Below are 25164 nucleotides of genomic sequence, written 5' to 3' on the forward strand. Positions count from 1 at the left end.
TTCCGCTTGGATGTCTATCTTTATCAGACGATTTACCAGGCCAAGGCACATGTGATTTTTCCAGAGGTCGAGCCCTGCGCGACCTACGAGGCTACTGTTTACAACAAATCTGGTCTTATGCTGAATAATCGATCAGGCGCCATACTTTCCGACGAGGGCCAAATCCGGTAGCGACAGTGTGGTAGTGTATCTTGCTCTTTGCAGTTCGATCTTAGGCAAGGGACTTCGATGTAACGCGAAGGCTCAATCATCGGTTGACCATGCAAATATGGTGCACCACCCACAGGACTACTTTATTGGCTGAATATTCAACTTCTCAATTTTGCGTCAGGGTACAGAAGGGGTTCGGTTCTTCGCAAAACAGGGAACGCGATGGCCTAGGCTCTAAGAGGCTTGCCAATTGTTTCCCCGACGGCCTAAGCGAAGCCGCCGGATGGTCTATCCCCATCTATCGCTGTGTCCTTATGGCGTTTTCTTATTACTAGCTACCGTTATCAGTCCAACGGCATCGTGGCATCTGCGGCGGGCCTTGCAGGGATGGAAATTCCCCGCGATTTCCCCGTTGCCCAAAACGGGTTGAGTCGAGAGAAAGCTGGACGTTGGGCCGAAAGCTACTGCAATTCTCCACACTTTACTCGCTTAAGCCATCCGAGTCGTACTAATCATCAAGTTGTTGATCACTCCGAAAATAGTTCTCTGCATGGCGACATGACAAATTCATTGCAGGCTTCCGATGGTGTGCCATTGATCACTGGGATTGCAACCTGCTTTACGCTGAACTGCATAATTCCCTATCTGGTAACGGAAGCTGCTTTGATGAGGTCACGTCCTTGATGAATCCCGGTCGTATTAACAAGCGAACTGTTTCTCAATATGACCACTATTCCGTGTCTTGACGATCTTCGCGGAACCTCCGTTTGTTCTTGCATGGTATTGTCCTTATCATGGCCGATCTTAGGGTAAATCAAATAAGCGATCCGACCACTCAATCATTGTGACCCAACTGAAGCTTTGCCCTGTTGATCACGAAGCTAGATTCAGTGTCCTTCTAATACTCCGTGCGGATAAGGTGCAAACATCAACTTACCGCGGGATTGGCGTCCACTGTGATTTCGCGTCCGCTTACATATTGGTCATATTCTGCAATGTCTTCGTGCAGACATGACGCGCTCGCCTTGTGATTGCAAGACCTCCATCAGGGACGAGGTTTGTCCCATCACCTGCAGAATGCTATAACAAGGAAGTTCAACACCAAAGCCTTCAAGGATGTGGATCCTGCTTTGTTGCCGAGGATGTTCATTTGTCTATCCGGCCACCCGGTGGCCTCTCGCATTGCTGTCTGAAAATGGATGGACGACTGTGTCTCCATAGCCCTTTTCCGGAATAGAAGTTCCCTTGTACTTTCTACGAGCCCCCCTCCACGCTCGTCTCTCCATCAACGAGTATAAATAAATGAATCATTTGCGATGTCTGCCGTGATGCTTTCCCAGAGATCCCAGGTTGCGTTTGGTGTTCTATAAGTTGTTTTAAGACTATAATCCACCATCATGACCCTAGGTCAGCCATGGCGCACAGCTGTAGCAATAACCGCGGTGGCTCTTGCTCGCCTTGCGGCTGCAGATATCTGCTCGGTGATCAAGCAACAGGGCATAGAGATTCAAAAGCCGCTGAGTCTCGACTACAATAAGGACCTGACGAGATATTGGTCTGCTGCCTGTGGAGACCTGAAGCCGACATGTATCGCTGCTCCTTCGAGCGCCCTGGAGATGTCGGCGATTGTGAAGCAACTGCACAATTTCGACGACCTCTTCGCCGTGAAGTCGGGCGGACATATGCCGAACAATGGCTTCGCCAGCATTCAAGATGGCCTTCTCATCTCGACCAAGAACCTTGATCAAGTTATCTACAATCCCGAAGACCAGACTGCTATCGTAGGTCCTGGACTTTCGTGGGAAGAGGCTCAGAAAGGTCTCGATGGTACTGGTCGGGCACTCGTCGGTGGACGTCTTGGTGGCGTGGGCGTTGGAGGATATATGCTCGGAGGCAAGTTGCAGCCCCTTACGATGGTTGACATTTCACTGATTCAGCTAGGCGGGTTGAGCTTTCTGAGTTCGCAGTATGGCTGGGCAGCCAACAATGTGGTCAACTTTGAAGTGGTTCTTGCCAATGGAACCGTTGTCAATGCCAACGCGAAGGAGAATACCGGTAAACAGAGCAGAATGCACGATTATCTCTAAAACTGACCTGGGGGTAGATCTCTTCGCGGCTCTTAAGGGAGGCGGTAACAACTTTGGCATTGTTACTGCATACACTCTCCAGACACATCCTCAAGACCATAAGGTAAACCCTGTCCAAATATGTTCATACGAGGAATCTAAACAGCACAGGTATGGGGAGGAAACTATATCTTTACAGCCGATAAGACGCCTCAAGTTTTGAGCGCCCTTCGTGACTTCACCGAACATTATCCCGATGACAAGGCCGCCATTATTGTGACTTGCGAGCATGGCTTGTTGATCCACACCTGGATCATGTTCCTCTTCTACGACGGGCCTGAGCCACCCGAGGGTGTTTTTACCAACTTTACAGCAATCGGACCTACCGATACTACTAAAACCTGGGACAGCTACTATGACCTGGTTAGTAACCCTGCCGTCAGTCACCTGGGGTAGCTTATCTCATATTGAAACAGCTTAAACACAACGATATCTTCATTCTACAGTAAGATAATCCTATTAGTATTCGTGTCGCCTACTGACTTTGATTGCAGCGGCCAGCGTTATACTATTGCTACTGAGACCACTCCGTTGCCGAACAAGACCGTCGGCGCAGACGTCATGCAAAGATACTACGACCACTGGTTTAATGTGACAAACACTGTACTTGAAGTGCCCAACATGCTCGGGTCCATTGCATTCCAGCCAATGCCTCGGACTATCACCAGCAAAGCAAAAGCTAGAGGAGGAGTAAGCGCTGAAAGCCTTCATAGCACCTAAAAATGCGCTAACAACCCGCAAGGATCTTCTCGAATTCCCCACAGATCAAGACTATATTATCATTGAGCTGGACTTCTCCTATGCTTTTGCAGCCGACGATGCCAAGATTGATGCTGCCAATCAGTATCTCTACACCGGCTTTGACAACATTATCAGCGACAACATTGACAAGGGACTGTTGCCTGATGTTTACCGGCCACTCTTCATGAACGATGCGTACTTCCGACAGGACTACTGGGGTCGTATCCGCACCAAGGAGCAAGCATTGCAAACCAGGATCAAGTATGATCCAGATGGATTCTTCCAGAAGAGGACCAGTGGAGGATTCAGGCTTCGTTAACGGTATGCTAGTTCCCGATTGGTCTTGGATCATTCTTTCGAATATATAGCTTTTATTTAGGGCTTGTCAAGCTGACTTTTGCCACCAACTGATCGCCCATAACGTGTTTGGAAGACACAAACAGTACATAAAGCTGACATCAGTGTAATATTCAATATAAGCATTAAATCACTTACTTGACCGTTGGACTTGAACCCCTCGAGCATGGTACTCATCCTCAGAGCCAGAGAGATATACTGTCACATCCCAGGTCTTTCCACAATGGACTGCTCTTGTCCATCCATTAGACGTCTTCGAACCTACTCCACCGCCCACCAGCAAATCTAAACCGCATGAGATAAGAGATAGGATCATTCCCCTCTGCAGTATAGGATCTTTGCACGTTCTCACGAGAGGACTAAACCTAGTGACGCTGAGCCCCCAAATCGCTGCCAAGGACTGGAAGTAATGCCCCAAGCTTGATGATATCTAGGAGACGAAGACTTTCTTCCTTAGTGATGCATCATCAAGCTTTCACACCATGGATCGCCGTCGACATGGCCATTCCACTTTCTCAGGCGTCCATCTATGTACTGTCCTTTCAGTCATTCTGTCAACCAAGGCCGGTCCTGGGTGCAGCAGTGCTCTACGCATATTCTCTGAAACTTCCGCCATAGGCCTTAAGTAATACACCTTTCATGGTAGGTAGCAGCACACTCAAGGCCGCAATTCGAGTCAAACAGCCCTCGGAACCATTTACCGACTTGAGAAGATTGGGCCAAATCGAAGGAGAAAAGGCCAGCGCCTTCGCGTCTCGTTATTGCTCCTCTCACTTCTTTTACTTTTCTGTCTATGACGCTCGTCTGCCTTTGTTTATGTCATGTCACATTTTCAGACAATAAAAATAGATCCTACCCTCACTCTGAAAGAGCTCAATCAAGCAACGAATCACTGCGATATTATTGGCTTCTAGACAATGCAGACTCAAGCCATGAAACGCGACATTCTCATTTCTCTCCCACAATAGATTTTCCAAGAGCCTCAAACAACTCTTCCCTTGTCGCTGTATCAGGTTGAATTAAGCTCACCGGGCTGTTGGCTGAGATTCCCCCGGCGGAAGACAATGCGCTCTCTCCAAGCGCCGGGGTGGAGAACAGAGCGTGTACATCCCGTCCCATTCCTGTCGTTGACTTTTACGTCAGAAATCCAGAGCTGAAAGGCTGGAGTCATAATGGAGGCTCGTGCCTTGCCGCTTATTTCATATATCTCAGTCGGTGGTCTCAGTGGTCTAGATCTGGACGACGATGGCGTCCATCGTCGACGAGTAGTGCTTCGGGCGCTTGTACGGATCGACGCTTTTGACGCCTCGCGCATGGGAAACCGCCCCTCTGGGACAATGAGGTTGGGTCTAGATTCTTGGAGATGCTAAATTTATTCCTTGGTGATCGGTTTGTTGGGTCTTTGATGCTGAGGATGCTTTGTTTCGGGTTGGGAGGCGGCGTTATAAAAGGGTTATTGTCTGCCCTAGCGGATGGAGATACCAGAATCAGATCAGCTCTTTGTCTTGCATTGCATCGTATCTTCAGATATAATCTACATTCCTTTGGATATTCATATTTCATTTTCATTTTGGCTTCTATATTATACATTCCTTCCGCGACTGGTCGTGTTCTCCCATCTTAACTGATATCCACTACACTCCTTCGACACCATAGAGTTATACGTCTGTTCAATCCCTACACAGTCAACATGGCCAGATACGGCGCACTGGGTGCAACCTTCCAGATCGCCCGGATCGTTCAAGCGTGCTCCCTCATCGCCATCATAGGCCTAACAGCCAACTTCATCGCCGAGATCGTCTCCAAGAACGCAACGCCGCCGAGCGTCTTCATCGGCACAATCACTGTGGTGAGTAGTCGGTCATACCCACCTGCCTCACTCACAGAACTAACAGAGCCCCGACCAGACCTGCATAGCCGTCATCTACTGCGTCATCTCCTTCATCCTCCTCCTGGATAACATCCTCCCCTTCCTCGCGAGCGCCATCATGGACGCACTGGTGCTTATCGCCGTCATCATCGTGGCGGTCATCATCGGGAAACCACTCTCATATCTCGAGTGCGATGTGATCGGGGATTTGGCAGGTGATGGATCGTCTGCGTATGCCTTTGCCACGAGTCTGGATAACTATCTGGACCATCTGGGCGGGAAGGTCGATTACAAGAATTGGATTGCAGCATCTAGGGGTGTGTGTCTGGAGGCGAAGTCGATCTGGGGGTTGAGTATTGCTTTGTGGTGAGTTTTGTCTTCTTCTCCCCCGCCCTTCCTCGAACGATCAAGCTGATGGATGTACGCTGTAGTATCTTGTTCTTCTTTTCGGCGGTCTGCTGCGTCTGTCTCTGGCGGCAGAAGAAGGCGACCAGTGGTGAGAAGCTGGATGGATGAAGGCCTTTTCCTTTCTCTGATCAGCTATAAGGCATTCTCGACGAGGACAAAAAGCGGTTGACCGGGTCGGAAATAATGGCTAATATGATTGTCGGGTCTTTTCTGTTTTTTCTGTTCCTGACTTGTGTACTGGATCTGTTGCATGACTTTTTTCTAGCGCTAATATAACTGAAGTATACGTCTGTTGCATATATCAGCAATCATCACCAATAACCAGAGGCCAAAGACTTACCTCTACTCCATTCAAGCACACCCCACACAAACCACTCTAGGGTATCTAGACATCACATCCTCCCACTTAAATCCCAGGCAATCGAAAACAGACAACACCTCACCCCGAACTAACAGGCGGGATAATCGCGACCTCATCCCCAGCCTCAATCACCACCTCCCCGTCCGCCTCAACATCCACATACTCCTCTCCCAGACTCACCCCACAACTAACCAGCACCTTGTCCCTGATACCGGGGTATCGTTCCTCGAGGACATCAAAGAGCCTGGATAATGGAAGAGGGGCAGGAAGCGTCTCGGTGGCTTTATTTGTGTAGGATGACGCGCTGGAGAAGTAGTGGATTTGGAAGGCTGGTTGTGTTCCTTGGGTGGGCATCCTGGAAGGTTGTGCTTCTTTTCTGAGGGATTCGTTTAAGACGGAGAGGGCAGGTTAATGCTTGCTGGGATTGTTGGTACAACTGTGAAGAATGAACCAGGTTGATGCTCTTTCACTCTATTTTGCGATGGTGAGGATGCTGCCGAGTGATGAAGAGAAGATTGGAGATACCAGTGGTGCGGGGTAACCCTTATCGCGAGTCGCGACTCCCCACCTCAGCATCATCGAGTACCGCACCTAGATCTATGAGAGTACAGCGGGGCAGGCAAAGGTTTAGACAAGAATTACAAGGATAGAGAAGATGGGCGGGTTATTATTTCAGTTGCTTCCCATAAGATACGTGATGTGATTACAAGTCTCATCGTTGGGTCATTTATATATATAGATTAGCGACGCCGGTATTTACTTGCTCTCAGTGAGCGCCCTGAAAGCACTCACAAGATCGCTCTTGAGATCCTCCCAATTCTCCAACCCTACACTGATCCGAAGCAGCCGACGATCTACCTTCGCATCGCTCATAGTCCGCCACTCGATCAACGTCTCCACCCCTCCAAGACTGGTAGCGTGCTGGAAGAACGAAAGCTTGCTGGGCAGCTTCCGCGCATAATCCTCCTCCTTCATGGTGATGGAGAAAACAGGCCCGAAGCCATTGGGCATCTGCTTCAGTAGCCACTCCTCGTCCTCTTTCTGGAGACTCGCGTGGAAAACTTGCTCGAGAGCAGCCTGCGTGACGGCTTCATCGCTACCGGGTGCGGGATTCTGCGCGCGCAATGCCTTGTCCAACCAGGAGACCAAGTTCGCCGCGTTCGAGCTCTGGCGCTGGACGCGAATCTCGAGGGTGCGCAGACTGCGGACACCGAGCCAACTCTCCATGTTGCCCATCACGCTGCCCAAAAATAACCGATCCTGGAAGAGTTTCTTCGCCCAATCCTTGCGCTGCGTTGCAAGGACACCGCAGAGAACATCGCTGTGCCCACCAAAGTATTTGGACCCAGAATGCATGATAAGATCAGCACCCCAGATGAAGGGGTCTTGTAGGCCTGGCGGTGCGAATGTGCTGTCGACAATCAGGTACGCGCCTCTAGAATGAGCCTTGTCGGCATATTCTGCAATATTGAAAGCAGTTCCTTGAGGGTTTACAGGTGTCTCCAAGAGAATAACGTCTCCGGCCTCCAACTGCTCGGCGGGGCAGTTGAGATCTAGCTTCTGGAGCCCAGTCAGACGGCCGAACATTTCGATCACACCGTGGCACCCATGGTAGCCATTACCGATAGCAATTCGCTGAGGGTTCAGCAAAACAAGCGCGGCGTTCAGGGCGGATAGTCCCGAGGAATAGCTGATTGCTTCGCCGTTGAGGAGCGATGATAAAATGACTTCGAAACGGGTCGGATTGGGTGCAGAGAGACGTGAATAGACGTGACTGGTTTTCTCTTGATCATACTAAAGTACGAATTGATAATGTCAAAACAAGTCCAGATTTGCACGGAAAGGCTTCATCAAACCAAACTGGTGTGACATACGCCGCTGAGATCTGTGAGGGGTACCAGTTCGTCCGGATTGTCAGAGTATCGGAAGGTCGTAGAGACATGCAACGGTGGAGCAACGTCGGTAACTACATTGAGTTCATCATCTGCGTGCAGCGAGCGCGTAGAAGCGCCAATTGCTTGATTGAAATGAGCCATTGTGATGTTTCTTAATTACAGCATATTGTGAAGACAGAAATGAAGACCGTCCCGGCGCCCAGCGGGGGGGTCAAATGGCCGACTATCGGCGAACCCCACAGGAGAGCTCACACGTGACGTCAGAGCGGGCGTGCTGTGGATCTATATATTGCGTGATAGCCAGATAAGAGAACGAAGGAACCGGCCAATAATAGTTGGAAAAAGGGGTATATTGCGATAATGGCAACTGGCACGTCGACTCAATAATGTACATATGGCGAAAGACTTCGTAACCCATGAATCACCGCCGAAGGGAGCCCATTTTTGATGGCTCACGGACTGTTCCCGGTACTGCAGCTTGGAAGGCTGAACGATCTATTGATATCATTAGCGTCGAACGCGGACTCTGGGCCACATGAGAGAGCATACCAGCTTCGGAGTCAAAGGCAATTGTTATATCGTCATGTTCACTGGGATAATCTAGCATATCCAAACAAACAAAGTCCGAAGCGGGATCATCTTCGGTTTTCGGGAGCGCAAACTTGGCGTCAACAAGTCGAATACAGAATTTGCCCGATCTCCCAAAACTTTCGAGCGTATCCGTGCCCTTGAGTACAAAGTTCATGCATCGTCCATGGTTGAAATCGGCCAAGAAAGCGACCAGCTGGACGACTTTCTCTTGTTGAACGATTTGTATGCGAGCCAAACTCGCTTCCCACTTTTTGTAGATCGGGACTACCATTCTGCGCCGGGAGATCATAAACGAGGAAGCAAGGCTAATATCTGCAGTGAGTACGGGCGGGTGGCTATCTGGTAGATGGGCGTAGAAGTACTTACCCGTCAAACAGAACGTTGAACCCCGTTACAGCTGCCTGGAAAGTATGAAGATCTAGAAAGGGAAATTAGCACACTGCTGCGCCCACAGGACTATCATAGGAGATACCTTTCAGAGACGCAAAACCAAAGCGTCGAACCATGGGCTTGACCATGGCAATCTGCATGAAATTGGCTATTTGGTCTGGCACCTCCGCAGGCACGAGATTTTCGGCTATTGAGACTGTCAAGTCCTGTTGCGCTGGTCGATACAAACTGAGTACCGTCCTGTTGTTGACGTCCAAACCTAATTTTAGTTCGCCAGGACCTGAAGGAAGAGTCAGTAGACCTCTCGAATCGTTGACACGAGTTGCGCATACCTAAATTCAGGCGATCTGTCACAGAACCCCACTCCGTTGCGATAAAAGCTCGCAAATGCTCGGATAAGACGGTAGGACCATAGCCATGGTCCACATAAGCACGTTCTTGGTCAATCACTGACACGTTACCGGCGGGAAACTCAAGATGAACTTTGACTGGCTGGCCATTGAACTTGTCCGCGGGTTGCTCGATACTGTAGGCTCGTAAGGGTATGTCCGGTATCTTGAATTCCCGATCACTCGTGGTCATTCCCAAGAGCAGGGCATGCATGGTATTTCGGCCCTGGACTTCTTGAAACGTCATCACCATGGACCGACTCCTGCCGTCTTCTTTCACCTTGAGCATAAGCGCGGGAGCTCCATCTTCTCCTCTGAGCAGTCCGAAGATAATCGGCGCGCCATGTCCAAGAATATGGCGGACACTGCTCAATGTCTTCACCTTAGGACTGGTAAGTACTGTCAACCGAAAGCCTCGATGAGCGCTCCGGGAGCCCGTGCCTTCGGTCACCGTTGCTGAACGCTCAAATAACCGTAGCCGACAGCGCTCTACAGGTTCCGCAGGGAAAGCCTTGGGAGTCCCAGAGTCCATATACTGGAAGTTCTTCAACGTGTATTCGAAGACGACGGTTTCGTCAGCTTCTGGCTGAAGGCTAGCCTCGGTTCTGAGCGTATAATGGACAATGTTCCAGAGATTCTTGAAATCTTCATCTTGAAACGAAACATCTAATTCGAAGCCCCGCGGCAGTCTAACCCGCATGGAATGCGACCTGACATGCCATTCCACGTCATCCCAGGTGGGCCCTTTCTTTCTGTCCGACTGGATCATGACATTGACTAATTCACTCTGGCTTGTAATTGCGGCGAATACGTACCAGTCTCCGCGGTCACGTAGTATAGACAAAGCACATGGTATCGAAAATTGCTCTTGCGAGTCGTCTTCCTGGGAACTGATGCAAGCCTCCACAAACATACTTCCATAGCTGAAATAGCGGCTCGTATCACCCAGCGGCATCATCTGAACAATGCTTGGACCCTTTCCGGAGTTGTCCACCAAAACAGACCTTGTTGCTGCTCCAGATAGTACCGCTGAGACGTCAGGGGCGAAAACCGGGTACCCCACCCACACATTCGTGTCAGCTTGGACAGCCGCATCGCCTTCAGCAGCAAGTTCAGAAAGAATATTATTTCTCTTGATTGACATCGCCAAAGAGCGCAAGTGACTCATAATCGCTTGGTTCAGGGAGAGACAATCTGCCAGATGTTTATCGCCAGTCGTGCTTGCCACAGCAATAATTCCATCAACGCCCCTAGTACCATATCGAGATAGTTCACTGTGCTGTTGGACGACGTTTTCACAGATCCATAAGGCTTTGCCAAGGTCCACCACGGCTTGTTTGGCGTTGTCCAGGGGTCTCCCCTGGGGTGTTCCCCCAGAACCGGAAGAGCGAGATCGTGCGTAAGCTTCAAGCTTCTTCTTCCCACGCAGGAACCACCATACCGCTGCCCTTATCCATTCAGCCAGAGAAATTTGCATCGAAGGCTTCCCACTCTCTGCTGCAACCCGGATTAAAGGGGAATACTGTGCCACGTACGCCTTGAGATCCATGAAGGCAGTATCACCTAGTTGGCTGGCTAGGGATCGTAGGGAAGCTTTCGGTAACTGTGCCCCGTGAGTCGTGTCGCGCTCGTCTCGGCTGACTGGATGATTTTGTACAGGGTCTCGGGGAATCGGCTGTGGCTTGGGAGGCGAAAGACTCCGTAGTTCAGGGCCAGAGGTGAGAGCAGCAGGTAAGTTCAGTTCAATAGGACTCGTGCCGCCCTGCTTGTGTGTGCTTGAGCTCGCAGGAATTCGAAGAGTCAACGCCGGGGGGCGCGGCTCAGTTTCCGAAACAGGCGGTGTTTCATACAGCGAGTTGGGGCTCTCGGGTGAGACTGTGGTGGATTTCTTCTCAGTGCGTGGTCCATCCTCTTCTGGCGAGGAGGGATAGTCTTGACAACCATGCTGCAGAGCACGGCCCTCCTCAGCTTGCATCTTCGCCCGAACACGCTGAGCAAACGAGTTGGACTCAGGTGATGCTCGGAATGAAAGACGAGAACCCGCGCCACCAAGATTCAATGTCAACAAGAACTCAGAGTCTTGGGGGCTCTGGATGAGTAATGGCTTCCAGTCCGCTGTGTTGATCCCTTCACTTGTATCCTTCCGTTGAGGTGTTCTCGCCTGCGATACACCATCCGCGGCTCCCAACGAAGTGTCAACCTGGAGTTGAGGCGTCTTCGAATCATACTCAGACCGACGCCCACGATTCAACGATATTTCCATCGTAGGAGCCTCAGTCTCGTCGCCACCTTCCCCTATCACCTCTGGATCTTTATCGGAAAACCGGACCTTGAGACCCTTTCGCGCGCGGGTCTTCCGTGGTGGGGATGGAAAGCTCGTCGGAGGGTAGATCTCGGTTGCGGAAGCAGGATTGGAAATTGGAGAAGTAGCGTTCAGGACATCTTGAGCCGAAGGCCATCGATGGGAGGCGTCCAGACGGGGCTTTTGATGCCCTCGAGCCGTTCCATTGGCTGAATTTAAAGCATGAGATACGGATTTTGAACGAACTGGAGAGAGAAACGCTTCAATTTGCTGGTCCGTCGTGGAGGGATTGATGTTCTTCTCCTTGTCCTTCTCCCTCTCTTTCGAGAATAGCTTCTCTCTCCAATGCGGCTTCTTGACGGCAACCGGCCTGGGCTCTTTTTCCAGGAAAGCAAAGGGATCCCGTGTAGACATTTTTATCGTTTCTAGACTTGGTCGATCGCGCGGGATGATACTAGAATGCTATAAGCATCTCAAGCGAGGTAGATACCCGCACAACAGAAGCTATAAAGTCCGTGAGTATACCATTCCCCACCTCATTCGTCTCTAGCGACCCTCGTGCGCAGACCGCAGATCAACAGGAGTCGGTCAGATAAGTGAAGAACAACAATGTTGCAAGAGTGACCGGTCGTGTGGGGAAATTGCGATAAGGAAGAATAGGTGGATGAGCCAAGTTCAACGAGACTTCCACAGATAGGTTTCTGGAGAGTATTTCTTTTATTCCAGAAGAGGAGAGAGTCTGGCAATAATAAGCTGCAAATGGCTGGCTAGTCACAAATAAACAGGTGCCACTCGTGGAGGGAGGCGCGATTGCGTTTCGTTGTCTGGTGGAGTAGGGGACCAGCGATCTACCAACACCAATTAAATAAGCATTCAAGTGACGAGTGAGAGGCGCCAGCGAAGAAGGGGCTTTCAGAGTATTTTGTGAGATCCTCGGCGTACTTACCTTTGAGATCAGAAGGGTAATAGCTGAAGCAACTCGATGAAAGCAAGTGAATTTCTATCTCCAAAATGAAGAGCAATGACAATCTGGCTTTGTTTAAATGGAACGGTCACGCAGGCTGCCAAGCTGGACCAGCAGCTCCTTGTCTACTATCCAGTGGATTTCCCAACTCTAATCGAAGGCCTAAAAGATAGGGGGAAGAAAGAAGAGAAAGAAAAGAAGAAAGAAGACAGGTTAGATAACAGGAGGAAGGATTACTGTAACAGCAGTAGTCCACTTGACATGGTACCACTCCCTTGAGCGCTTGTGTCGTCAACCGAGGACGGGTACCTGGGTTTCTCCGCAATACGCCCCAGCGGTACTACGTGGATGCACTCTACTTCAATCTGAAGGATCTGAAGGAATCAATCAAGATTAATCCTAAATTTTCTCATTTCTCGGTAGAAAGGTCTGTTCATAGACCATTTACTTCAATAACAGCGCAACGAAGAAGATTGGGATCATTGATCAGACGGTATATAGACTCAGACAGTTGTACCCATCGCACAGCACGCAAAGGCAAGATAACAGCGACAACAAATCAAACATATCTATAAGATAGTCTACCACATACTCCATAGGTAGAGACCCCTAAATGGTCATGAGGATTGAGGTGGATTCTCGGTAGATATTATCTAATTTATTTGAACTTTGAAGGAGCAAGCCATAAAAAGTACTACGCTCCGTTTGGTAAACTATACCCTATCATCGCATTAAGTCTGGGACGCATGAGACATTGATTCAAATTCAAGAGCTGATAAAAACAACCCCCCTAACTCTCCAAGGAACACATGCACATAGTCTGTGTCCAGGGCCAATCAAACTAACCTCTGGGATGTCCCCACCAGCACATTCCGCTGTTAAAGAGCTCAAACCTTCGTTTTGAAACGACGCTAATCCAATTGGAGCTGGGCCCCGCAATACCCTAGGCTATTTCTGGTCGGACTTGGTGGCTGCTCGTGGGTCGTTGACAAGCACCCTATGATCCTCGATCCTTGAGCCGTGTTTTGGAGACACCCGCCCAGCCCCCCCATGCTACCATGCTAGGGGGTAAACGGGGGGTTCACTAACGCTCGGAGTACCAAAGCGCCACTGACACGATTCCCAAGCTCTTATCATTCTTGGATCTCCAGGCACACTTCCAAAGATCGGTTGAACAATGTATGGAGAGAACACTTGAATATTCAGCTATGAATCTTGGATAATGTAGTGAGGTAGACTTTAGCCGAGTAGCCGGCGAGCTTGAGTTTATCTAGGCTTCCGCTAACGTTCCTGAGGTGTCTTACAACTTCAAACTATTCTCTGCAGGATGCGTGCCATGTGTACTGTACAGGGCTATCATATTATTCCCAATGATTATTGTGAACAATTTACCAGATTTCCACTTCACTGAGAGACGGATATGCCCTTCAAGGCTTCGACCCCTTCCTGGTTCAATAATGATCGGCATTGATGCACATGCTGTGATCTTCATCAAGCATGTCGATGAAATGACCTCATTCCACGTCAGCTGTAACGCGTAAAGTGAAGACACGTTGACTACCTATTGCGGTATCTCCTGCCATGCTTTGTGCGAAGCGAGAGTATTTTGCTTTTTCATGGTGGTGATTCCGTTATCTTCCAGACAACAGTAGTAAGAGGTATTGCTCTATACACCACCACGCCAAAGATATATTGCTGGATTTGATAGGCTGCCTCGTTGAGAATGTCAACTCTCCTCGGAATGCAGCATTATTACCTCTCTCTATAGGGCCGAGATTTGCTGCGGTAAAGCTACGAATTCTGCATTTATACATGACTATTGGACCAATATTTCTCGAATCCTACTTTTTGGAAGAGTGACAAGTTGACAATCCTTAAATTGATCTGGCTGAGACCAACGCAACCACCAGCTCAGACCGAGATATCCCCCATGCCAACTATTGCTAAGTTCGTGCCTAAATTCAACTGAATTGTCAAACCCAATATTGTAAAAGTTCTCTTAGCTGTGATCTATCCAAAGAACTTTCTGGATGAAGATCCCACTATACAATATCTGCTTTTATACACTATTCGTCCTTTACGACTCATCGGTTCTCGTGCTTATGCGGACATCCCGGCCGCCGTGGATGGTAAGTTGTCGAGTGTCGAATTTCCCGAAATAGCCGTAGTACAGAGGTACTTTAGCCAAGCTCTCAACATTTAACACAATGTTTCGGGGGAGAGCTGAGCATATCAATCACAAGCCGAAGACTTAATGCAAGGTAATTTCTCCTTCAATACGCCCAATCATGGTCAGTCAGGATTTAGACCTCGAGCTCAGCTTTCCTTTTTCGCCCTTTCCGGTACACTTGAGGCTCATTTCACCATTAGCAGTGTTCAATACTCTGTAGTCTACACTCAAATCTGATAACCCTGGGAGTGCTCCTTGTGTCTTAGCTAATAATGAATTGCCAGGTGGTCTAGAACGAGACGTTGCGGTATTCATGATATTTGCAAGGATCGTCATTTTCCCCGAGTCGCTTCCAAAGACTATTGACTGGCGAACCGTGATATGGCAGAGCTCATTCTTTAAGATTATTCTACTCCTGCAATGAGTCCTGATCATCAAAGGCAAATAGGCTGATTTCTATACAGTTTCCTAGTCTCTGCGATATATATGTTTCCGCTGCCACGCGCAGATCTTGAGGTCAGAGATCGTACCTAGATCAGGGGAAGCTTGCCGATTTGATGGGTGAACTGGCACAAGGACAGCATTGGTCTCTGCCTTTGCCCATACGTTGGAAGCGACCATTTCTTGCCAGTCAACGAAGGACAAGAGAAGCCGAGGAGGTGAGAACAATATAGGCGCTACTACAAAATGCTGTAAGTTGTGGGTAGCACTTGAAAATCCTGCAATCTAGATAAGTCTCAAAGTGTATGCCATCCCTTCAAATCTTATATTTGTAGGTGTTCATGGGTGTGGCTGGCGAACTGCCACAGCTCGCCCGCGTCTCCCTGACATGAGATCGGAAGAACGAAACGGAACGGCTAGTGTTTCATCTACCTCAAGTTGTCTAACTCGTCTTCTTCATAAAGTACTGCAAGGAACTAGTCACTGTCACGGGTTTGGCTGATGATCTCCTGAAAGGGTATCTTCCTCCTGGAAATGCCTCCCAAGAGAACGGAGAGTTAGGCTCAACAGCCTGAGATGACTCCTCGTCCAAATCGTGAAAAAAATACTTTGCCGACTTCGAAGCTACTATTCGATTTTTCACCATAATCTCTTATGCAGGACCTGATCTTCAAACCACTTTTCCCGTTCATCACAAAATCTCTCAAGCTGAGGAGATGAGAATCGAAATTGATTCAAGGAGATATGGCCCGAACTTCTGATGCAGGAACTGCAACGCGCGTTCAAGCGGTCCAGCATAGCGATCTCGTGGGCAAAACCCCCATATTGTTCCTGCGTAGGAGCTGATATGATGCACTTGTTCCGAGTCGACAGCGATCCTTCACACATAGACCTTGGAGACAGTTCAGGAAGTTGACCGCATACGAGGGTTCTCCGTTTGCGGTGGATCGCCTGATTTTGTACGCGTCATACGCGAGTCCATCAACGTCTTCATGAACTTCCGGCCATTCTCACCATTATGCTACAAGGAAGGGGTAATGACCGGGTAATCCACTGTCAAAAACACCTTGAGTTCCCTCGGCAGATTATCATACCATGCATGAACTTGCCCGAGGATAATGACGTGGTAGACCACACAGAGCACTCCTTCTCGAGTCCCACATACAAAGGAGCCACTGGTGGAGAACCAAGTCTACAATCTTTCTGAATGTTTGGTTAAAATGAATCAGATGCTCATACAGAGCTCAACTGAGTTGAAGAACTATTCTAGAACTGACGGTCATTGTGTGTGTCTCATCAAAGCGATCAGACTTTTAGGAGGCCATGGGTGCACCTTTGCTCATGATGTAATCCAGGACACAATATACCAACTTTTCCCCTTACGCACTGCACCGATAGCTAAATATATCCGTGGTACGACCTGTGGATGCAAGGAGTGGCACTTGAAGACGATATCAGCCCTTCGCAAACCCTCTTCAAGTAGGGGATCGAACAATAAGTATTACAAATGGGCGCCGTCCAGCTGGATTGCATGAATACGAAAGACTTCAGCCCAGCAGATGCTGTGCCACTGGAAATCCTCGTTGATGGTGGTGCGCCTTCAACATGGAACTCAACGGGGTATTCGGGCGCCCTCTAAAATCGCACAAATCTCACAAGGGAAAAAGAATCAAAAGGATAGTAATTCAAGCATAACAGTGCATGATGAGAGCTGCCTACCACTGCATCTGTTGTTGAGAATTCCCATAGCAGAAATTTGCTTGACTGCGGTCCGCAAACACCAGAGCTGCTGATAAAAGGGTGTCCAAAGTACCATGTGCGACGCGGTACAAGAGCCATATATGACGGCTGTGAAACTACGTATACAGCTTATCTGGAAAATCGAGAATCTATCTGACTTGCGCTTCAAAATATATATCCGAAGAATCGATGTTTATAATCCTACAATTGCTCAATTATAAGTCTTCAGAATTTACCTGTACCATTATGAATATGCTTTGATAATGGTATGGTAATGGTGATGTGAAGAAAAGACGCGGCTGAGACAGTTTCAGTAGCTGTTGACCAGTAGAATATCAAGGTTTAGCAGGTGGTGTCGAGCGCATCTGCCGGTCAATAATAGTCATAGTTGTCATTGGTGTTAGAAGTGCCAGAATTGGTGCCCGCAGGTCTCCTCTCTCCTATCCTGTGTTTTTGTGTCAGAGTATGTGGTTATTAGCGAAAGCTCTCTGACTCTCCCTAATCCGGTCGCCGAGACAGTGGCTGTCTATGTTTCCAAGTTTAGAATGCCACCTCTTACGATCCACCCCCAAAGCAACCTAACAAAGTCAGCAAACATGGCGCAGTAAGCCGCCAATAGGTCCAGACGGACCTGCTCTTACTCAGTTCCCAGCGCCAGGGCTCGCATTCCAACTTTTTCTTTTTTTTTTCCTTTTCATGTTTCTTGTCAATCGCTTCTCTTGTCTTGCCTATAGCCAGCGAATACTCTCCGTGTTTACGTTTCGCTTGGTCGAACTTTTTCGTCTCCTCCCCTCTCCGTCCCCGCGCTATCCCTCCAAAGCCACGGTCGATTCCCCTAAACATCGAACGAGATTCGACAGTACCCAGCCCGGGGAGAAAGCGAAGTGTCCCAGCTCTAGGCAACTGACCACCCATCTCTGAATGACGTTTATTGGCTCTTTTGGATTATTACCGGCCCTCAATTGCCTTCTTTCCTCCGCCATAGCGCGTTCCCATCCTGACTGACCTCAAAGAAGTCTTTGATGAGGACCTAGTTGGTGGGCATATATCTTCCGAGGCGCGTTAGGGTACTGCTTCGACATCGTGGATTGATATCGCGGACGAGGGGGCTGACCTCCCCGAGGAGGTCATCCCAATCGCACGAGCTGGTCGTGATGTGTGCAGGTAACGATGCGGACCGGCATGGCACCTGGAGTCCTACGTTTATGTCTCATCAACGCGCAGACAATTTCTCCTCCCGTAAAGAGCGTCCGTTTCAGAACCGGATCCTGGGAACATCTCGACGACGGCGGCGATGGCACATTCTGAGAGCTACAGACCATGGCATAGCGGGCTTGTTGATGGTGTTGTTATTGACACTCGTATCGTCGGCTCGCGCTGCGTTACTTAACTTCGAAAATTGTTTAGATGCGTCCATCGTCAAGTCAAATCCTTTACAATTGCAGTTTGTTCCGTTGGATGTGTCCGTCGTTTTCGATCTTCAGGAGCCTCTTTATACTCTCAATGTCACGATATATGGCAATGTATCTGGAACTGCCGATCGGTCATCGTCCTACCCATCTCCCGATGATCTCCGGTGGTCGAACCCCAACGATACTGTCGGGAAGATCACAGATCTCAACACCGCCAACAACAAATATAGTACTCTTCTGACCGATGTGGATGTAGTCAGCTTCTCCCCATATAACGATGCGTCCAGATTCTGCGATGCCGTTACCCAAGGGGGTCCTTGCCCTTTGGGACCGGTATTTTACGCGAATGCGTGAGTCTCGGCTTCCTTATTTGAGCGCCTCGACGCATCGCATCACCTCTCCTGTTCCGTTTGTGTTCTGCTCTTACTGACTTAAGTTTTACTACAGGTCTAACTTGTCCGCGCTGCGCGCTTTCTCGATCCAGCACGACATGCAATCGGCCTACCGCTTTTCTACGCTCTCGTCAACTTTCAGAATCAAATCGGGCGACGCAGCAGCTACTGCGCTCGGGTGTATAACCGTGGATATTACACCGGACCTTGGAACAACTCTGAAGAATGCTCTAGCCTACGTCCCCCTTGTCATCCTTGTGCTGGTCGGAATCGCTACCATTTCTGCGGCAATGTACAGCCCATGGGGCACGACGAATTTCTTCCACTGGACAAGCAATTATGGCCGGGATGAGGATGTTCTGCGGCTTGTGACGCCGGGTTTTGGGGACTGCATGCAGTATATACAGTTCGCGGTTTTGACGGGGGCCCTTTCATTAAATTACCCTGGATACTATCAGCCTGTGGTCAGCCAAGTCGCCTGGTCTACGCTTATGTTCAACCAGAGCTTTGTCCATCCGGGTCATGGGCGAGATCCTGTAATTGATGGGGTTTATGCTGTTAATGCTACCTATGGGCTCGAGAGATTGGATCAGTATGTCGGCATGGCCACCGCAAGCGACATCTGGCCCGGGATGATCATCTGGTTGCTCGTAATCCTGGGCATAGTCACCATTTTGATCCAGCTTGCATTCGCTTTCCGTTGGCTTCACCACGAACTGGCGAATATTCCAGAGGAGGATCTCCGTTCGAAAAATATGCCGTTCACTGTGGGGAATGCGATTCGGATAGTTTTTAACTTTCTGTTCCTCCCCGTGGTGTCATTATCCTTCTTCCAGCTGGTGATTGCTGCCAACTCTCCAGCATACTCTGTGGCGCTCGCTGTTGTGGTTATCCTCGCATTATTGGTATTTTCGATCTGGACCGTCAGATTGATCGTGAGCACGCGCCCAAAGTCGCACCTTTTCGACGACCTACCAACAGTGCTATTGTATGGACCTCTCTACAATACTTTCTGTGACGATGCAGCAGCATTTGCGGCAGTACCAATATTCATCACTTTCGCTCGTGGTGTCGCAATTGGTGCCCTTCAACCATCCGGTATAGCCCAAATAGTTCTCCTCGCGATCTGTGAAGTTGTGTATGTTCTCACCCTCGTGGCCTTCCGACCATTTCCACATCCCACGTCCATGAACCTTTATCATGCTTGTTTCGCCATCGTGAGATTCCTCACGATACTTCTCAGCGTCGTTTTCGTCCCTTCTCTTGGAGTATCGCAGGCCGCGCGTGGGTGGATTGGATACATCATACTCCTACTACACGCTTTGGTACTTGTCTTTGGATTTTTCCTCAACGCACTGCAGACTTTGATCGAAGTGATAGCTCGACTCGCTGGCGCTGGCGGTTACGAGGGTGGCGCCACCCGCGGAGGACTTGTCAAGGTATTCGGCATGCGCCAACTCTCGCGACGCCTACCGAGACGCGATACTGCCGGGACACGCCAAAGCATGGCCTCCGACGCTGCCATGCTTGCGCACACGGACGATCGGATGTCCGCGCAATTCGATGGATCAAGACCAAGGAGCCTTTCAGGCAGCTTGCTCTTGAACAGAGCAACCGCAAGCGACGGCAGGGCCAGCGGAATCTTCGAATCAGGAAGTGCACATGGAGGGACGCATAGCCGTGCCAACAGCAGTGGATTGTATACTCCTACTACCCTTGGGGGCTTCCAGGGCGCTGGCTATCAGACGACAGGAAGCAACTCACCCAAAAGCGGTCTCATCTACGCCATGCAACCACATGACCCCTATTATAGACCCCCTCGGCCCCGTAGGAATAACGAACGAGGTGGATCTTTCGAAAAAGGCAGGGCAGTCTCCCGCACAGTTTCAAGGTCGGGTAATTTGGGCGATATGGATGACGATCTCATTGAGGGTCCCTCAATCTCTGGAAGGGGTACACCCGTGCCTGCGTATATTCCGGCACCCAAGGACGATCTTGACTACGATGATTCAAGACCGTCCCGCAAGGACTATGCCGTCCGTGAAGTAGACTTCTACTACCGAGTGCGAGGCCCTCCACTTTCCCAGTCTGGCACAAGAAAGTTGAAGACCGGCCCCGCAGATCCCACAGGCCCGGTTTCCTCCGCTACAGGCTTTTTCCGAAATCTCTTCAGGGGAAAAACAAAGGAAAAAGGCAAGGGATTTGAAGTCGTCCGCAGCACAAGAGCTCCTCCTCCTGGCCTCTTTGCCGAGAGAGATAGTTTCAACGAGCCGTACAGGGACGAGCCCGAGGAGCAGCCATCCCCTGATCATGAACGCCAGGCTGCGGAGAACGATGTGGAGGAGTCTGACTCGGGAGACGACGCCAATTCACAGACTAAGCGGCCTTCCATCAGCTTACCACAACTTGACATCGGCGGTGCTATCGAGCTTCCTAGCCGGCTGGGGTCGCGGCGTAGCTCTTTAGCACCCTCCGTGACACGGCGGGATTCTGTCAATGCATTTGATCTGGATAAGGACGCTCCTTCTCAGTCCCTACCCGTGGTTGAGGAAGCCGCTTCGACGGGGGTTTCAACACCCGAACTTCAGCGCGACACTACGCGCTTTCCGACTAGTCAACTTCAGCCCTCTTCCGGTGCCGGTCGCCTGCCATTCAGTGCCAACAGCTCACCTTCTCGGGATCGGAATCTCTCAATCGCTTCCACGATTGGATCGAGATCATCCAGTCGCCGAGTCGGTCATGATGGCAATGGTAAACCTGAACGTCCGTCGAGCGTGGGTTATGTTGCTCAGCACCGAACCTCGGATTACATACACCAGGCTAGTCCGGACGAGCCCACCTTTGCCGGAAGTGCAGCTGAATTAGTGGACGAAGCTCCTCATGGAGGAGTGCATTAAGTCGTCATTGTTAATGTCACTCACCTTCGACATCCGACTCACGAATCTCCTTTCTACTTGCCCTCGTCCTCTTTTCGCATGTCTCTTCCCCTCAAAAATTAATACGTATCGGCGTTTGTGGTATAACTTCCGGATCTTTTCTTTTACTTTGTCTTCTTCGTTTTCTTTTTGCGCATCGCCTTGAGGATAGCGGCATTTAGCGAAATTTGACCTTTTCTCCAGCTTATCTGACGGTGGCCTCGACATACGGCGAAGCTACCAGGGCATCTTGTTAGACCAGTCTAATTTTGTTTTAAGTCTCTTGCGTGTGATTTAGGGAGGCCCAGTGCAACAGAGGGCCTACACATTTGTACATTTGGGGGCTTCATTTCCCGTATGACATCCTAGGCAATAGTTTATTTAACTATATTGAATGGTAACATGATGCTTGTGGATCTACTTTTGTATTTGGTGCCGATGCTTTTTTCACATGCTCTTGACCACTGCCAGCGATGTTGTTGGTTGACTCGGATTTAAACCTGAAGACAACGAAGTGATGTGTCACGCTACAACTCTAAACAAACACAACATTCTCCTATCGCCACAACGAGTATCTGCTGACACCGACGTCTGTATGTGGGCAACAATCATTCTCGTTGATCATCCATTAATCCCATGCGGTTTTCACGGTCAGGTATTTGACATGATCGTGTCACAATAAATCCTAGCCGCATTGAGATCAAGCATGTATGCGAATGCAGCAACATCCCAGTGTCGCCGCCGTTTGTAAGCTTGAGGAGCCCCGCGGCGAATTCTCGGGTTGGAGTGATTAGGCACATCCACGTTGTCTTCCGCACCAAGTCTTTTCTCTAGTTTTGTGCTTCGTGCGCCCCTTTTTTTCATTTCTGTTTGTTGCTACATATGACCTTGGAATCTTTTGTCTGATTGTTTCCTCAGTCTTGGTGTTATTGTCCTGTCCTTGTCTCGCAGTTGCTGGCTTACTGTCACGAGACCCTTGATACCCGGTCATTAAGGTCCGGGGCACCATCAGATCCTCGCAGCCTCCTCGCTTCACATAGATAACGAAGTTGCCCTTCTTCATTGCGCTGCGTCTTTCTATCTCTTGCCTATCGAATATATACGACGCTTTGAAAGGAAATTCGATCAGTCTACTATCTCCACGCCAATCCGCATCGTCAGATACCGCAGCGCTCTGCGTACCCATCCTGGAATTTCCACGCCACACAGTCAATGACGGACCGTCGTCCAAACGGCGGAGACTGGTCTCCTCTTCAACTGCAGGGAGTCCAAGCTTGAGGTCCTCTTCCTCTACATTTCCAAGGCTCATGTCGTCGTCGTCGAGTACCGCTTCCTCCGCTTCTTCTACCACCGCGGCTCCACCCGCCTCATTCTTCATTCCTGGTCCTACCGGCGCTGTCCCCAGGCCTCACGCTAGCTCAGAAACATTGAGAACATCCAGTGCTGGCGCTGCTTTTGATAAACGGTCGGAACGGCGACGGTCAACACTCTCTGGGTCGGACCGGAAGAGAAGGCTGATCAATTTCGAGGGGGATGGGTGGCCGCATCGCACAGGGTCCCACCGGATGATGGAAGCAGGATCGAGTAGCCGGGTGGCGGTGGATAGCAGGTCTATCCAGCCGGCGTCGTCGCACGCAGCAGCGACTCCTGCGGTTCCTGGGTCCTCGTTTGCTACACCTATCGAACTATCATCTTCGCCACCGCAGCCGTTGCCTGAAAGACCGGACAATTTGCACCGAACTTCCTGGTCGCAGGGCGCCAATGGATATATGGAGTATATACGGCCCCGTTGGCAACCTGATTCGGAGGTTACGAACTGCCCGATATGCGGAACAACGTTCAGTTTCTGGTACAGGAAGCACCACTGTCGGAAGTGTGGACGGGTTGTTTGTGCAGCTTGTTCTCCTCATCGGATTACAATACCTAGGCAGTTTATCGTCCGTCCTCCGGAGCCGAATCGCTCGCCTGCAGCGACTTTGATACCCGCGCGGGCAGCTCAGATCATCAATCTGGATGGGGACGATACGTCGCAATCGCCGGTGGCGATTAACCCAGCCCTCGGCGGTGGCGAGGAGGTACGACTCTGCAACCCGTGTGTGCCAGACCCGAATCCGGAACCGCTTCGGGGGTACACTGCGGCTCGAGGTGGTGGTGATCAAGGGACGAACTGGGGCAGGGGTCTACCGAGCCAAGGTCGACACCGGTCTTATCACTCCATGTCGACATCTACGAGACAGTTCCCTTATGATGCATTCGTAAGTTTTGTCAACTCGAGAAGCCGAGTGTTAAACACTGACAAGTTCTCGCCTTTCCAGACGGAGTCTTCTTCTTCACGATTGAATCGGCGATCAAGAAGCTCGAATGATTACACAGGCTTGGGCGGTGCTCTAGGAGGCGTGTTCAGTTCCAGCTTACAAGAAAGACCAATGCGATATGGGTCGTTGCCCGGTTCGCAGTATTCTAACCGACATGTTAGTTCGTCGGCGCGTCCCTACCTAGGCTACTTTCCGGCACACCGCCATTTACCTCCACCGGCACCTGAAGGGACCAGTGTATCTACTGGGGGATCGTTCAGTACAACCGGTGATGATCACGATTTTCACCGGCGCGTCTTTTATCCACCGCGGCGACATGTTGACGAGAGCGATATTTGTCCCATATGTAGCGACGAACTTCCACCGCTGGGGGAGAATGGTAACGAGGATGCCCGGGAAGCACATATCCGTGAGTGCATCGAGAGCCATGGCCGTGGCACGCGATCGGCGTCTCGAGGAGGGAGTCCAGTAGCTGCGGCTCCTGTTCCAGTTCGCATGCTTGCATTCACTGCTACGGAAAAGGATTGTCTAGGCCAGGATGGTGCCGTGCAAGAATGCACGATCTGCATGGAAGACTACGAGGTCGGTCAGCCGCTGGTACGCCTGGAGTGTCTATGCAAGTTTCACAAGAGGTGCATTGTAGAATGGTTTGAGCGCAAGAAGGAGTGCCCTGTGCACAAGGTGGCCTGAAGATCCGGCAAGTACGCCACACATCCTACCTCCACATGATTTTCCCATGTTACGAATTGCAGTCCCGCACCTTTTTGGAGTCGATGCTCTCTGGTATAGCATCGATAACGGTCATCTTACGATTTTTTGATATTCAGCAGCATGGCTATCTGGTGGATATTGTCGTTTTCATTTCATAGAGCTAGCGTTTCTTATGTTGAGATGTCAGGTTTGGCCTTTGCTTTGAGTGTTTATTGAAATTGGATGATTAGGCTCTGGCGTTTATGGTTCTGCGGACTCCTCTCATATATCCCTGTCAAATACTTGCTAGAATATGGATTCATTTCTGGACAATCAGCCGCCAGCTTTCTCTCAAAAATTGGATCACTCAATACGTATGAAATATCGGGATTAAAAAAGCAGACAAGCTGGTTTATGGAAGATACAGTGATGGTCCTGAACCACCGAGTACATAAAATGTGGAAGAGATGAAGGTAGTTAAATTATGCGTCCCGAATCGTGACAAATCAACTTCAGATTATCTTGGGCAGCCCTTCTCCATCCAA

The 25164-nt window shown here is 49.9% G+C and overlaps 7 protein-coding genes across 7 annotated transcripts; 4 read left to right on the forward strand and 3 right to left on the reverse strand.

Moving 5' to 3' along the window:
* Window positions 1–1547: 1547 nt before the first annotated feature.
* ALT_2844 (FAD-binding oxidoreductase) lies at window positions 1548–3336 on the forward strand (the record flags this gene model as incomplete). Its single annotated transcript, XM_089599440.1, has 6 exons — window positions 1548–2205; window positions 2255–2340; window positions 2388–2639; window positions 2693–2721; window positions 2771–2966; window positions 3019–3336. 6 exons carry the CDS (start codon window positions 1548–1550, stop codon window positions 3334–3336), a joined length of 1539 nt encoding a protein of 512 aa, XP_089456183.1.
* A 1728-nt stretch (window positions 3337–5064) lies between these two features.
* On the forward strand, window positions 5065–5760 carry ALT_2845 (uncharacterized protein; the record flags this gene model as incomplete). The annotated part of the gene is made up of 3 exons (XM_033559154.2): window positions 5065–5223; window positions 5282–5610; window positions 5676–5760. The coding sequence occupies 3 exons, from the start codon at window positions 5065–5067 to the stop codon at window positions 5758–5760; spliced, it is 573 nt and encodes a 190-aa protein (XP_033415045.2).
* A 331-nt stretch (window positions 5761–6091) lies between these two features.
* Window positions 6092–6367, reverse strand: ALT_2846 (MoaD/ThiS family protein; the record flags this gene model as incomplete). Its single annotated transcript, XM_033559153.2, has 1 exon — window positions 6092–6367. The coding sequence occupies one exon, from the start codon at window positions 6365–6367 to the stop codon at window positions 6092–6094; it is 276 nt and encodes a 91-aa protein (XP_033415044.2).
* Window positions 6368–6769: 402 nt separating this feature from the next.
* On the reverse strand, window positions 6770–8049 carry ALT_2847 (cystathionine gamma-synthase; the record flags this gene model as incomplete). Its single annotated transcript, XM_033559152.2, has 2 exons — window positions 6770–7807; window positions 7888–8049. 2 exons carry the CDS (start codon window positions 8047–8049, stop codon window positions 6770–6772), a joined length of 1200 nt encoding a protein of 399 aa, XP_033415043.2.
* A 280-nt stretch (window positions 8050–8329) lies between these two features.
* On the reverse strand, window positions 8330–11994 carry ALT_2848 (uncharacterized protein; the record flags this gene model as incomplete). Its single annotated transcript, XM_033559151.2, has 5 exons — window positions 8330–8403; window positions 8458–8804; window positions 8866–8917; window positions 8972–9169; window positions 9222–11994. 5 exons carry the CDS (start codon window positions 11992–11994, stop codon window positions 8330–8332), a joined length of 3444 nt encoding a protein of 1147 aa, XP_033415042.2.
* A 6055-nt stretch (window positions 11995–18049) lies between these two features.
* Window positions 18050–21596, forward strand: ALT_2849 (transient receptor potential ion channel family protein; the record flags this gene model as incomplete). The annotated part of the gene is made up of 2 exons (XM_033559150.2): window positions 18050–18657; window positions 18755–21596. The coding sequence occupies 2 exons, from the start codon at window positions 18050–18052 to the stop codon at window positions 21594–21596; spliced, it is 3450 nt and encodes a 1149-aa protein (XP_033415041.2).
* Window positions 21597–22921: 1325 nt separating this feature from the next.
* Window positions 22922–24619, forward strand: ALT_2850 (phosphatidylinositol-3-phosphate-binding ubiquitin-protein ligase; the record flags this gene model as incomplete). Its single annotated transcript, XM_089599441.1, has 1 exon — window positions 22922–24619. One exon carries the CDS (start codon window positions 22922–22924, stop codon window positions 24617–24619), a length of 1698 nt encoding a protein of 565 aa, XP_089456184.1.
* Window positions 24620–25164: the final 545 nt, after the last annotated feature.

Source organism: Aspergillus lentulus (genome assembly GCF_001445615.1).
Source record: "Aspergillus lentulus DNA, contig: Alt05, strain: IFM 54703, whole genome shotgun sequence".
Lineage (NCBI taxonomy): Eukaryota > Fungi > Ascomycota > Eurotiomycetes > Eurotiales > Aspergillaceae > Aspergillus > Aspergillus lentulus.